We start from the raw sequence: 15259 nt of genomic DNA, 5'->3' as shown, positions 1-15259 counted from the left end.
TTTTATTGTCATTTCACAGTTGATTAAGCTGACACTGAACTGTAACCTCCTTAAAAGTAGGGACATGTTCCTTTTGTTCCCACACCAGCTGGGATTCATGGACAAACAATTTATAAAGGCATAGTGTTGTGGCCGAGGTATCCCTCTAGTTTTAAAGTGTGTCAAGAGCCACCAATTTCAGATGGGTGTAATCTTTTCCTTTCTAGAGATTTATGCTGGTTGGTGGGGAGGAAACTTTGATCTTCATTCACAGAAAAAAGAAGGAAGGAAAGAAGGAAAGAAGAGAGGGAGGCAGGGAAAGAGGGAGAGAGGGAGGGTTGGAGGGACGAACTTCTCGGAGTACTGCAGAACTGACTGGTGAGTATGAATAGGAAAAACAAAGCTAAAAGAAAATCAGCTGTGTGTTATACACACACCGTTTTAGATGAGGTTGTGACTTCTCTGGAAATAATTAATCACTCCTCCAAAGTCTTTTGCCTCTTTTATGAGATGGTGTCACTGTTTTGTTTCTTAGGACACAGCAGGCCAGGAAAGATACAGGACCATCACCACAGCCTATTATCGAGGGGCCATGGGCTTCATTTTAATGTATGACATCACCAATGAAGAATCCTTCAACGCTGTTCAAGATTGGTAAGTTACTGCCATTATAAATGGTGATAGTTTTCCATTTGACAATCTGTTCCTCTCACAGCAGCAGTTATGGGGCAATGTCCTATGTATGTTTATTATGAACTACAATCCCACTTGTGCCCTGAGCCAAAGAAAAGTTGGTCATGCTTACAACCATTGTCAGAAGATTGGTGAGAAGTCATTTTAGTGACTTTTCTTCATTTTTTTTTGTTCACTTCAGGGCTTTCCATCCCACAAGTCTTCCTTCTGTAGAACTGAGGTTGTTGCTAAAATGTAAATAATGAGCTGGAAGTTTATTGATCTAATGTAGGGATCTAGAAACTAAGGCTGGTGGGCCTTGGCCCACAACTTGTTCTTTAAATAAAGCTTTATTGGAGCACAGATAGGCTCATTTGTTTATTCTTTGTGGTGTGTTCACACCACAAAAGCCAAGGTAAGTAGCTGCAGCAGGACCCGTGTGGCCCGCAGAGCCTGAAACATTTCTTTCTGAACATTTGGAAGAAGCCTTTGCTTATTCCTTCTCTAGTAGTTTCGTTAAATAGATTATTCAAACTAGAGCATTTGAAAGGACTTAGGACTAAAGTAGAATCACACCCGGACCCTTTGTGACTCAGCTCATCAGACTCTGAAAATACTTGTATCCATAGTGAGTGTGATGTGCAGTTGGGGACTTTCTGTTGTGAGCTCCTTTTCCTACCTTTGCAGAATAGTAAGAGCACAGTCGTGAATTCCAGCCCAGGGCTAAGAAGAACAGGAATTTTGTGGAAAGTTCCAGAATGGAGCTCCTAGTATCCAGGGATGGCTGAGCAAATACCATGTTTAAATGCTAAATAGTCACAATCCATCTCCTATAAGAAGCATCAGATAAGCACTATATTGCAAAACAAACAGGATTTGTTTTTTATTTTCTATACTAGTATTACCCACTGATTTTATATGTGTTCCAGAATCTGATGTTGTTAGAGACTTGAATTTGCTCTAGGTTGTTTCTTAAATATGATTGTTGTTGTCCTGGGAAGGCATCTACATCTGTCACATACACTTTTACACACACACATGCATACCCACATATAAAAAACATGCACACACATATTCATGTACACATACATATACATACACACATGCACATCTATCTACACATACATATATATTCATATACTCACCCATATCCATGTAAATGTATACATACACACATATGCATATATACACATTTATATAAACACACATATAGGCACACACATACATGTACATACTTCCTGTGCATGAAGTTATACCATTGATAACAATAACTCAAAAAAGAAAGAGGTATAAATTGTCAAAAGTCAATTTTAGGAACTATATGAAAAGCAATTATCTTCCACTGAGAGACGTAGAAGGCTTGTATAACCTCTCTATAGTGCATTGACTACTGCAAAAAGGAAACTCCCAAGTTAAGCCATAACTCCAAGGTAGGCCCAACTAAATACCAGCAAGTCTGTCCCAAATGGAATGGGCTAGAAAGTCTAGAGACGGACACATCTGTATGTAGATTTAGATTCTGATTAAAACAGAATCGAGGACCATTCAGTTAGCAGTTGTATGATATCTGGCTAGTTGCCATTCACCGCTGTAATTCATATATCGCCTGCAAAACAGCGATTTCAATATTGCTAGAAATGCTGAGACCTGTGCGAGGATGTAGAAAGTGTTCCCACTCAAGTTCTGATGCTGTTTGTACATGCTTCCTCTGGCCCGATTGCTTCAATATGAGTTATTTCACCGTTGGAACATTACCATGTTACACTGGGCTCATTATAAAGAAATACCAGTGACACCAGGAGCCGCACAGTCCACATTGCTGGCTCTTCTATCGAGATGATACAGGAATGATTGACAGCTGCCTCTGTGTTCAGTCAGTTGGACTTCACCACACTAATTCTTGTCCTTCCTTGTGTGCCAACAAACCCATCGTATCTCAGTCTGCCTCCGCCTCAAATTCTCTAGCCAACCCTGGTGCCCCCCGCCCCCATCCTTCTGAGGCTCTATTCCCTGTTTTCTGAAAGGCACATTCTCCAAATTCTTCTTCTCTCTCTGACCCCTCTTCCTACTTCTCCCAGGCACCAGTGACATTTTCCTGTGTCCCATCCTTAGTCATTTAATTCACGTCCCTAGATTCATTTATCACTTAGATCAGATGGCTCCCAAACTTAGACATCTGCCCTTGGTTTGTAAACTGCTATTGCATTTCTAAGTACTCAAAATGTTTATCCCACCTGGATCCTCTTCTAGTACCTTGAAGTCATTTACCTTCATCTGAGACTGCTCACCTTCCTGACCTAATTGCTGCTTGATGGAATAGAATGCATCATTCAGGGTTGACCGTGAATCCAGCTCTGACTTTCACGATCTGGATCTGGGCCAGCTCACACATATTCTTTTATTTAACATGGGAATACTTTGACACACCTCCCGCCTTTCTCTTCCTTCTTTGCCATCCTCACCTAGTTTCTTATTGCTGTATTTTGTTCCTACACTCATTGGAATCTTCAGATTTTCTTGCTCTTCAGATTCTTCTTTCTCGATCCATCCTACCCCCTGGCTGCTTGTACGTTCTTCCAAAGCACATGGTCTTGAAGTTTCTGGAAGACCCCTGTCCCAAAGCTATGGCTCACCATTGCCTCCTGAGTTGGAACTTTCCCAGCCTGGCTTTCAGACACGCCCCCTCATGATGCTACTGTAACTCTGTAACATCATGTCTCTGTATTCTAGAGGAAAGCTGAAGCCTGTAGATGTATCCAACCTTCCCATCAAACAATAAACACAGAACCAATGCAAAGAAGAAAGCCAAGAGGTCAGAGCCAAGAGCCAAAACCTTACCCTTCCTCCTGCAGTGGTCCTACCTCTCCGAACCAGAGCTACCCCTGTGTTAAAGTCTTTATATAGAGTTCCTGTCCTGCCTTCTCATTGGTTGTAAACCCAACCACATGACCGCCTCCTCACAGCCTGTCTGTATAGGCCTCCAGGTTTTCCATGATTGGTATTAAGATTAAAGGCATGTGTATCCAATAATGGCTGTATCCCTGAACACACAGAGACTTACCCAGCTCTGCCTACTAAGTGCTGGAATTACAAGCATACGCCACCACTGCCCTGCTTTCCTATGGCTTGCTAATAGCTCTGACCCCCGGGCAACTTTATTTATTAACATACAAATAACATTTTAATACAAATAAAATATCACCATATTTCCCCTTTTCTATTTTAATAAAAAGGAAAAAAAAGAAAAAGCTTATAACTAATATAAGAAAAACTATATACAAAAGGATAATAACTATATACAATATATACAAGTAATAAATACCTAAACAATGTCTAGTCCATTTGTATTTGACAAATTCAGAGAAAATAATTTCATTATCTATCCTATTTTGGTAAGTTCAAAATGTATCCTAATTAATCTTCAACTATAACTAACTAACCTTCAACTATAACTAACTAATCTTCAACTCCCTCAGAGACCCAAGAAGGAAATAATATTAGCTAACAAAAATAAAAACAGGAAGTGCACATAAGCAACCTCCAAAAAATTTGTGAGTTGACAGAAACAGACAGCTATCTGGACAGTCACCTGAGGTTTCTCCGAAGTGCTGGGGCATCATCTTCAGCCTATAGGCCCAGCATATCCGACAGACTCATTTGTGAAGCAGGATGTACACAAGGTCAACAGTTCAACCTCACATTGAGTGAGAGTAGTCCATGTACCAGAAACACCTGAATTCCACCAGTGTCATGTCATGATTCAGGATTTCAAATTCTGGAAATTGCTGATGGTTTTCCAACTCAGCTGTCCATTCTTCCTGGCTGTGTATATATGGCTTCATCTCAGCATCCCATTCTTCTCCATATCCCTCCATCAAATGCCAGTCTACTATTGAGAGGCGTGAGCTTAGTTACTCTTCAAGAATAACTGTTTCAGCTGCTGTTCCATTGCACATCAGAGGCCATCGGCCCACTGCCTGTTCAGCTGCCTTCGAAGAAAAGGGCACTGTACCTTTTTCGAATTGCGAAGGCCACTTCAGGGATGGTGCCATATTGTCCTGGCCTCTGAAGATGCCTTTTGATAAAGCCATAACCACACTTGTTTTGGCAAGAATCAGTAATCCTTTGTTTTATGTCCTGTTTGTCCATTTTGTCCTGTTGATTCGAGGATACTTTGTTGTCCAGTGGCTAACTTTTGCCACAATGAAAGTTAACTCCATATGCAGTTTCTTCAATGCCCATATTTTCTCTGAAGTAGATTGGTACTGCCAGGAGTCGACATGTCTCATAGTCATAACAAAAAAGAAAAATTTTCTAAGTTATTAAAACATTTTAAATGCCATATTCTGTAGATCTCTGAAGGGTTTGAAGATAACCTGTCTATCTAAAATATATCTACTCAATCTTGAAAACATACCTAATATAACTACAAGTTCTATTATAATATCTAACTACTAACTTTCATTTCTTTATATCCTAATAGTTGGTAATAACATTCAAGGATCAGAAAATTGCATTACATTGTTAGATGAACGGTACAATTAGAAAAATATATATAACATTTTCTAACAATATCAATTTCAATATATATAATTTGTATACAATATAAAACAATCCAATCCAATGTAAAGTATTTACATTTTTCTTTTCTTTCTTTCTTTTTTTTTTTTTAATAAGAACCTTAAATCTAATCTCCTTTGCTTAGCCTTTTTCCTAACCCTTGACAACAACTTGTAACCAACCCCCCTAATCAATGAAAATTATCCCAGACCCAAAACCCATTAAAAGACCAAAAAAAACCAACCGCCCCACACCACCTCTTTGGGAATGTGGGCGTCGTATTCTTGAAATTGCTTCCTGCTGGGTATGGGCGAAGGTATCTTTATCCTGAAAGAAAAATTTTAGGTTAATTGTCAAATTCTAGGAAAGGTAAATATATCCTTCGTTATCCAGTCTGTGTATAATGCCAAAATTCAGGGTTTATCTCAAATCCTTATTCAAGTAGTCTTTGAGACTGGATCATCTCAGCTAGCTCTTCTCAAAATTGCTCTGAGCACTTTGTAGTTCAAAGCTGATCTGTAGATGATGTTTGTCAGCTTAGTGATGTTATTATTGTCCACGTGGAATTGTTGTTGTTGTGGGGCCCCATCTTCTTCCTGGAGACTTCAGTTGATGTTAGGCCTAACCGTGATTTCCTGCAAAAAACTGATAAAGAGACTCGAACACAAAGACTATATATGCGACTTTTTAGAATTAGTTAGTACTCTATATGACCATTTATATCTTAACAAAGTTTAAAATGTATATATATCTATATATATTGATCTTGTAAATTTTGATATAAAGTTCATACTTTAAGAAAAGTTTAAAGAATCAGAATAGAATCAAAGAGTTGAGATTCGTAATAGAATAGTCCCTTAATTAATTTGGCTTTTCTCCTGTCCCATAGCAGAAGATGGCTCTTTTCCTCTGGCATGATACAGGGAGTTTGCATTTTCCTTTTAACAACATGCTTGAGTTTAAAGAAGGAGAGAGCCATTCTCCAACTCCAAAGTCAGCTTTAAATTTTAATTGAACTGGGACTATTAGAAGTTAAATAGTGTTAAATCTTTAAAGAAAAGCAGAAACAAACATTTAGGAAGACATAAAATTTTTTTAGATAACATACCCATACGCCATTTCACTCTGTTTCTTAGGATAGATGATTTGTTCCTTTTCTTCAGTTGTCTCATTTGTCCAGTGTTCTTCAAATTCGTTAACCTTCATTCTCCTAAAAGACAAAAACAAAAACCTTTCCCCAAGGTTTTTTGGGGATGTTCCTTTTTGACAAGTTATCTGATTAAATGAAAAGGCATGTGTTACTGGTGTAAGTTAGTTTAAATTGGATGTTTACGATAGTTGATGAACTATCACCTCCTCTAATTAAGAGGTCTCTCTTGTTCAAATCGAACCTTTATCAATTTTGATGGTACCCACAGCTTATCTTCTCCTGTAGAAATAAAAGCAAAACCTCGTCCCCAACGTAACACATACCCTGGTTTCCATTCTGAGGTCAGCACATCCTTAAAGTATATAGGTTGATTTAATTCTGTAGTTTTTTCTATTATCCAATGTCTCTCTGCAGCTGTTGTTCCTTTCTCATTGGCATTGAGAAAATTCAAAGTTAATAGAGCATTATGTAGTCTATTTCTGGGGGTTTTTGTTACTCCTTTTTGTTTATTTAGCATATCTTTTAGAGTTCTGTTTGATCTTTCTATAACTGCTTGACCTGTAGGATTATGTGGTATACCTGTAACATGGTTTATATTATAATAAGCAAAAAACTGTTTCATTTTAACAGAGACATATGATGGAGCATTATCAGTTTTGATTTGTGCAGGTATACCCATAATGGCCATAACTTCTAGCAAATGAGTGATTACAGAATCAGCTTTTTCAGAACTCAAAGCAGTTGCCCATTGAAATCCTGAATAAGTATCGATAGTGTGGTGTACATATTTCAGTTTTCCAAATTCTGCAAAGTGAAACACGTCCATCTGCCAGATTTCATTCCTCTGAGTACCCTTTGGGTTACATCCTGCTGGTAATGGTGTTTGATTGTAGAAGGAACAAGTAGGACATTTCTTTACTATTTCTTTGGCTTGTTGCCAGGTTATGGAAAAATCCTTTTTTAAACCTTTACTATTTACATGATGTTTTTTATGAAATTCTGAGGCCTCCAGCACATTTCCTATCAATAATTTATCAATCTCATCATTGCCTTGTGCTAGAGGGCCTGGCAGACCAGTATGGGATCGGATGTGAGTTATATATAAAGGATGACTCCGTTTTCTGATTGTATCTTGTAATTGAATAAATAATGAAGTTAATTCTGAAGCATCGTGGATAAATTCTGCAGTCTCAATATGTAATACTACTCTTTCAGCATACTGAGAGTCAGTTACTATATTGAGAGGTTCTGAAAAATCCATTAATACCAACAGAATAGCATACAATTCTGATTTTTGAACTGAATTATAAGGACTTTGAACCACTTTACTTAAATTTTCTGATTTGTAACCTGCCTTTCCTTGTTTGTTGGCATCTGTATAAAATGTACGAACTCCAGATATGGGTTTTTTCCTCACAATTTGAGGCAAGATCCAATCAGCTCTCTTTATAAGATCAATTCTATTGCTTTTGGGATATTTGCTGTTAATTTCTCCCAAAAAATTACTACAAGCTTTTTGCCAAGCTTCATTTTCTATCCATAATTTTTCAATGTCCTCCTTAGTTAAAGGTACGACAATTTCTGCTGGGTCTATTCCTGCTAATTGACGAAGTCTCAATTTTCCTTTCCAAATCAAGTCAGAGATTTTTTCCACATAAGTTTTTAATTTTTTATTTGGTTTATTTGGTAAAAATATCCATTCCAATATAATATCTTCCCTTTGCATTAATATTCCTGTTGGGGAATGCCTAGAAGGTAAAATAACCAAAATGCAATCCAGCTTTGGATCAATACGATCTACGTGCCCTTCATGTACTTTCTTTTCTACCAAGGCCAATTCTTTCTCAGCTTCAGGTGATAATTCTCTTGGACTATTTAAGTCCTTATCACCTTCTAAGGTTTTAAACAAATTATTCAGTTCATCATTTTTTACCCCAACAATAGTTCTTAGATGAGAAATGTCTCCAAATAATCTTTGAAAGTCATTAAGAGTCTGCAGTCGATCTCTCCTAATTTGCACTTTTTGAGGTCTAATTTTTTGAAGTTCTATTTTATATCCTAAATAATTAATAGAATCTCCTCTTTGTACCTTTTCTAAAGCAATTTGTAATCCCCAGCAAGGCAAAATTTTCTTTACTTTTTCAAACATTCTTTCTAAAGTATCTGCATTTGAATCAGCTAATAAAATGTCATCCATATAATGATAAATTATAGATTTAGGAAATTTTTTACGTACCACTTCTAATGGCTGTTTTACAAAATATTGGCACAAAGTTGGGCTATTCAACATTCCCTGTGGGAGAACCCTCCATTGAAATCTTTTAACCGGTTGAGAATTATTATAAGTAGGCACTGTGAAAGCAAATCTTTCTCTGTCTTTTTCTTGTAAGGGTATTGAAAAGAAACAGTCTTTTAAATCAATAACTATGAGAGGCCAGCCTTTTGGTAACAGAGTAGGTAAAGGAATTCCAGATTGTAAAGAGCCCATTGGCTGAATTACTTTGTTAATTGCTCTAAGGTCTGTTACCATTCTCCATTTACCAGATTTTTTTTTTTTATAACAAATACAGGAGAATTCCAAGGGCTGGTTGATTCTTCAATATGATGAGCATTTAACTGTTCTTCCACCAGCTCTTGTAAAGCCTGGAGTTTCTCTGTTGTTAAAGGCCATTGCTGAACCCATACAGGCTTGTCTGTTGACCATTTTAAAGGTAGAGCTGTTAATGTTTTTGGAAGATTATCAGTTGTTGTGCCCTGTTCTTGTATGACATGGATGGCTGGTGAGCACTCATTAGAATAATATCTTTTAATATTTCTCTCAGAAACAGAAGCCACTCCTTCTGGAACCTCACCCAAACATTCCAAACTTTCAGCATTTTTCTTTCATGCCTCTTTTGGATTTGCATGTACTTTTTGATAGCTCCTTGTTCCATTTATCTTCAGGCAGCTAGATTTCTCCAAAACTGAAGAATAAAAAGGTCCATCCTGGAAAACCACTACTATTTACTCATTTTCTTACACCCACAGTTACATAACTAGTCATTTATTGCAAACTTAAAATTTTTTTAGTATTCGTTCAGCCAGCAGTTACTGAGTGTCTATCCTGATAGCTGAAGCCCAAACATGCCTGTGCCAACATATGTTATCTTAGTGGATCTGCCATAACCCAGATATATCACTCAGGTCTAACATCTTGGTCTTTTGATTATCACAGCACAAGACCCAGTTATTCTGATTTTCTAAATACCTCTCACATATATTCCTCTCCTTTCTCTCTATTGTCATTGTCTTAATTCAAACTATCATTTAAGGACTTTCTATCTTGTCTCTATCTATCTTCTTTTCAAATACTTTCAGTAATTCCTCATGCCCTGTGGTAATGATTATGGAAGCACAAGTAAATCACTACCAAGCTTTGACAGGTATCAACCCAGGCTCCACTCTGGACCCACTAAACCAAATCTCCCATGAGATATGTGAGCATAGCTGTCTCCAATTTCCACAAGTGACTCTGAAGTCCATTTCTCACCAGGACCATTGGTTTGCAATGAAATCCAAGGTCACCCGTTGGCATCATCTCCAAAGCTCTTCTCCATGTATTCTGTGCTTCCCCTAGACAAATCTTTCCTCAGTTTACCAAAGTTTGATCCTTCAACTACATCTGCTCCTCTGCCTAGAATATCTTCTCTGGTGACAGTCTGAGATTTTAAGTACCTTCCACGCCAAGCCCAAACGCCAGCTCTTCTCCACAGCTTTACAATACATCTCTACCCTCTTCCTACCCCATCTCTGCTCACAGTGGGCAGTGTTACCCTCACCCTCATCTCTACAGCTGTTATATTTGCACTTTACACAGAATAAACAAATCATCTACAAGACTGTTGTCATCTGAGTGCATTTTGCTTCATATATCAGGTTGTGAGTTTGTTGATTTTCCCCGTTACTGAATACAGTATAATGCAATATGTTTTCTTATATTTTTCTAACATGTAAATTGTGGCAAAATTCATTTGCCCAAAGTTTACCACCTTAATTATTCTGCAGTGAACAGTTCAGCTGCATTATATGCATTCATTTTGCTGTTCAGCTGTTCCTGCCCTCAGTCTCCAAAACTCATCTTAACTTACAGAGCTAATACTTATCTACCCGTATTATTGGCTCTTAAAAAAAAAACACCATTCTACTTCCCAACATTGTAATTGTGACTTTAAATTTTCTGGTAAAATTTTATTGATGATTTATTAAAGCGTTCTCTTTAATTTTGCCAGATTGCCCAGTTCTATAAAATTAACACAAAGCAAAGTTCACTCTGAGAGCAAATATAAAATTGCCTAGTGTTTATAAAGTTTCAAAAATGACATCACAAACTAAACACAGAGGATGGACACAACGAAGTTAATAAAACAGAAAAAAAATAGTATTCTTCAGAATCAGGAGAGGATATTTGTTCAAATTCACCCTAGAGACCAGGAGGAAGGGCTTGTGTGCTATTGGTTCATTTGCGTCGGGGAAGTTGAATTCAACAGAAGGATATGGCTGTTCAGTCACACCGCAAGAGCAATGATTTTTTGGTGAAAGTGTGTATAATACAGTCAAAAACATAGACAAATTTGCTCAACCCTGCTGTTTGCTAAGCTGCAGAGGCAAAAGCAACAATACAGTGGCGCTTGATTTAGGGGAACTGAGGCGACCAGTTTTTAAAGAAAGTATTCTACTTCTACTCTTTCACTGAAATCTTAGTTAAGAAATAATAATAAGATATAAAGATAATAATAAGATATAAAAAAATAAGAAATTAAAAAGTGATGTGTTAAATAAAGAGGTCTCCAGTAGATTAAATAGTTACAGGAAAATAAGGTCCCCATTAAAACCGCTCATCACTCTTGGGAGAGTTCTTCAGAAGACTTGTGTCCAGAGCATCCCCTGGGTCTCAGGTGAGTCTTGTCCCCAAAAACATAGACTGTAGATGAGCTCCCCAGATTCTTATGGAAGTCTAGCGCTGTGACTCACAGCACCTACACACATCACTGTGCATTTTAATTTGACTTAGAAATCTATCACATCTGTGACTTTACATCTTTCTGTTCAAAGTGTGACATGGACCACAGGCTGCAGTATTTCTTCTTAGAGAATGTCTTTGACTTGCAACTCCCACCCTCCTCTTATTTATTTACATTCCTCATTTTATGACACAGTGAAGAACTATAAATATAAAGGGTTCTTTTTCAGGCAGGAAATCTGGAGAGCAGATTGATTTTTCAGCACAAGACTGGGGATAAAAGTCTGACACCATCCTCCCACCAGTTTTAAATAATTCTTTCTGTGACATTCGGGTACCCTGCAGATGGACTAGAACCAGAACAGAATGTCACCTTCAAACATCCTCTTCCTCTGCAGTTTTCTCTTTCCTTCACCTTCCAAACATATCTAGCAATCAATCTTAAGGTGATCATGTGTTAACATAAAAATATTTTAACATACAATAGCAACTAAGATCCAGTGAGCAGCTGCTATGATTTTCTTAGAACTACTCAATCTTCTTGAATGCTCTTTTCAACTTTTAAATCATTTCTGCCACAGCCTAGAAGAGACAGGGGCAGGACTTAGGCAAGATGTCTGATCTTCAACTTTCACCACAGCCCCATGCTGGACCTAAAGCTGCTTATTTTTTCTCCATGAACAGCGGCAATGATGGCTACCATTTTTATTGTTGATCTGACCATCTGTAAACATTTTCCTTGTGTGTATAACCCAACTTAAACTCAAGCTGTACTTAGAAGATAAATGGCTGCCTCCTTAATTCATGGCCTTTTTCAGATTAAACAGCAACAAAATTCAAATAACCTTTTTCTCCATTGTGTTTTGTATGTTAATTAACACCTGCTAAAACCTGGGAGTTTCATCTTAATTTCTCATTTTCTCAGATCCAGCCCTTCAAAAGATTGCATGTTATTATATCTTAGATGGAATTTTGAAATGCAGTCTTTTCTCTTTGCTCATAATTATTCCATACAAGGTTACTATGAATGTTGAAATAACAAATTATCACTGAATTGTCTCATAACAGTACTAGCATGGTGGAATCCTTAATTCCACAATTATAGCATTTTGCCAAATGACTACAAACCTTACCTTGTGTGTGTTTCTACCAAAAAGTCATTTTACTTAACATATATATTGTTGTTATACTGATATTAAACTCATGACCAATGTGCTGTCTATGACTCATGCCTGGAAGAACCTTATCTAACACACACATTTTCTCTGTAAGACACATCACAGCCTTGTGGTATTCAGAAACCCCAGGCAGTATTTTAACAATATGCCTGAGAACCACTTTAGATAGTAAAGTCACACAAACAAACACACACAAAAATCACACAGAAAAGTAATAATTATGGCAACAAAATAATGTGGAAAGTGTTCATGTTTATACTATGAGAGCTGAAATAAGAAAACATAATGTGGTCTTACTCACTGTCAGCTACAATGTTGGGCAACAGATGACTCAGAGCTGCTGGCCACCATCTCAAAGCCATAAGTAATGACAACCAACAGGATTTTCATAACCTTCATACTTCCCACCATTCTACTAGCTTGCTAGGGCTGTTGTAACAGAGTGGCACAAGCTGAGTGGTTTAAACAGAAAAACAAATGTGTTATATATCTTTTATATGTTTCTTGGGTGCCATTTGTAATCAGAAATTTCTCTCCCGCCTCCCAGTTCCCAAATAGCCATTCAGAGACTTAATATTAATTATAAATTTTTGGCCGATGGCTCAGGCTTATTACTAACTAGCTCTTACAACTTAAATTAACCCATTTTTTTTATTAATCTATGCATTGCCACATGGTCATGGTGTTACCATTCTGCTGGCATCTTGCTCCTTGGGCAGCTGGATGCTGTCTCCTCAGCTCCGCCCTTCTTTCTCCCTATATTCAGTTTGGCTTTCCCACCTAGCTATATTCTGCCTTTTTATAGGCCAAAGCAGCTTTATTCATCAACCAATAAAAGCAACACAAGTTCACTGTGTTCAGAAGGACATCCCACATCATGTTTATGTGAATTTTTGGTTGTCAAATGGGCGGCTCTTTTTGGAGAGGTTGTGGAAATGTGAAGAGGTGAAACCTTGCTCCAAGAACTGGGTCACTGGGAACTGGTACTTGGAGCTATCTTGTCTTTTGCTGCTTCCTGTCTCGTTTTATGCCTCCTGGTTAGATGTGAGTGAATTGCCCTCCTCTACCCCAAGTTCCTGACTCCGTGATGTTCTATCCAGGCATACAGGGCCAAACAACTGTGTACTGAGAACCCAGTTAAATCACTCTGGTTATTCTCCTCTCAGCAGCTATGAGTTCTCTCTCTCTCTCTTTCTGCCCATCTGTCTCTCTATCAATCTGCTTTTTCCAAGGTCATAGTCATATTGGATTGGGGCCTACCCTAATGACATCATGTTAATTTGATCATTCTATTTCTAAATTAAATTAAAGACTATTTCTAAATTAAGCTACATTTACAGGTATTGGGGGTATAACTTGTCCATCATTTTTAGAGGCTCAGTAAAGAAAAAATTCAACTCAGCACACTGCTGCCCCCTGACTATATCACCCTGTTTTCCTGTCTGGATTCATGAAACAATCTAACTTGACTCCTTGCTTCTACTACTACAGTCTCCAGAATGTTCCAGAACAGCGACTGCAGAGAGACTTTCAAAACATAAATTAAATAGGGTCATCCCTCTGATCCAGTCTTCATACCCTCTCCTCTCTCCTACATTAAAGCCAACGTCTTTATCACAGCCACAAGTCTCCATGCACTTTACCCACGCTTCCTCCAACCTTGCCACTGGCACTCTCCTTATCTGTATGCCTGTCTATCCATACTAACTTTTTATTTTTGCTCTTCCTAGAATAGAAAAGGCATGTCTCCGTCTCAAAGCATTTATATCTGCTATGCCACAACCCAGAAGTCTCTTTCCCAAATAGCAGTATGAACCCTGTCACCTCACTTATGCTTACTGTGCTGTCTTCTCAGGAAGGTCTTTCTCTCATCATACACAGTTTCGTATTGTGACCTTCTGTAGCACACCCACCTCATCTCTCTTCTTATTTCTCCCATAGAATTAATCATCTTCCATAACATTTATAATGAACTTGCTTGCCATGTTTATTAAGTGTATCCCCACAGTGCATGAAAGTTTCATGAATCTTCATCTCTCTTACCCAGAATTACATTCTCTGTATTTATAGAGTTCCCAGAACATGCAAGATGTTTGAGAAATGTTGGTTAAGTGAATGGATACATGAATGACAGAAGGAGAAAGTGTAAGTCTTTATCTTCACTAGTTTAAGTCTCCATCGTATAGCATGGATGCAGAAACATTAATGGTGTGTTTTCTACACACAGCTGATGAATGACAGAGGAAATAATATTAGCGTACTCTGAAGAAAACACACCAGTGGCCTCAGTTCAAATCACATTAGGAGACACTGTGTAATCCACTATCCCTTCGCCTTACACAGTGAGAACCCTGCCCTTCCAAGTATATCATGAAAAATCTAAGTTGGACTGCCTTATCTTACAGATTGTATTACTAAAGTGAATATTTTGTTTTGAAGGGGGCATGTTCGTGGAATATGTTGTACAAACTAAAAGTACAATGCCTAAAAGAAGCCAGGAATGTCACCTCGCCCGTGAAAAATAAATGTTCAGACCTCATAGCTTCAGGCAAAAAATCTTTTACTACTTCCGTGTGGTCAGCCAATTTTTTTATCTCTAGGTTTGTGTGTGTGTGTGTGTGTGTGTGTGTGTGTGTGTGTGAGAGAGAGAGAGAGAGAGAGAGAGAGAGAGAGAGAGAGAGAGAGGAGTACATGCACATACAGCACATGTGTGGAGAGGTG

The 15259-nt window shown here is 37.9% G+C and overlaps 1 protein-coding gene across 2 annotated transcripts in view; it reads left to right on the top strand.

Annotated features, from left to right (window-relative positions):
- Rab3c (RAB3C, member RAS oncogene family) overlaps positions 1 to 15259 on the top strand; it is a 220449-nt gene that overhangs the window by 107092 nt on the left and 98098 nt on the right. For both annotated transcript variants that reach the window (XM_052743276.1, XM_052743275.1), the window contains exon 3: positions 515 to 633. In XM_052743276.1, the coding sequence (XP_052599236.1) occupies positions 515 to 633 (119 nt within the window). The remainder of the gene's footprint in view (positions 1 to 514; positions 634 to 15259) is intronic.

The sequence above is a fragment of the Peromyscus californicus genome, unplaced genomic scaffold (genome assembly GCF_007827085.1).
Source record: "Peromyscus californicus insignis strain IS unplaced genomic scaffold, ASM782708v3 Scaffold_18__1_contigs__length_77618521, whole genome shotgun sequence".
Lineage (NCBI taxonomy): Eukaryota > Metazoa > Chordata > Mammalia > Rodentia > Cricetidae > Peromyscus > Peromyscus californicus.
Note: the sequence above shows the minus strand (reverse complement) of the source record. Positions and strands in the feature narration are given on the sequence as shown.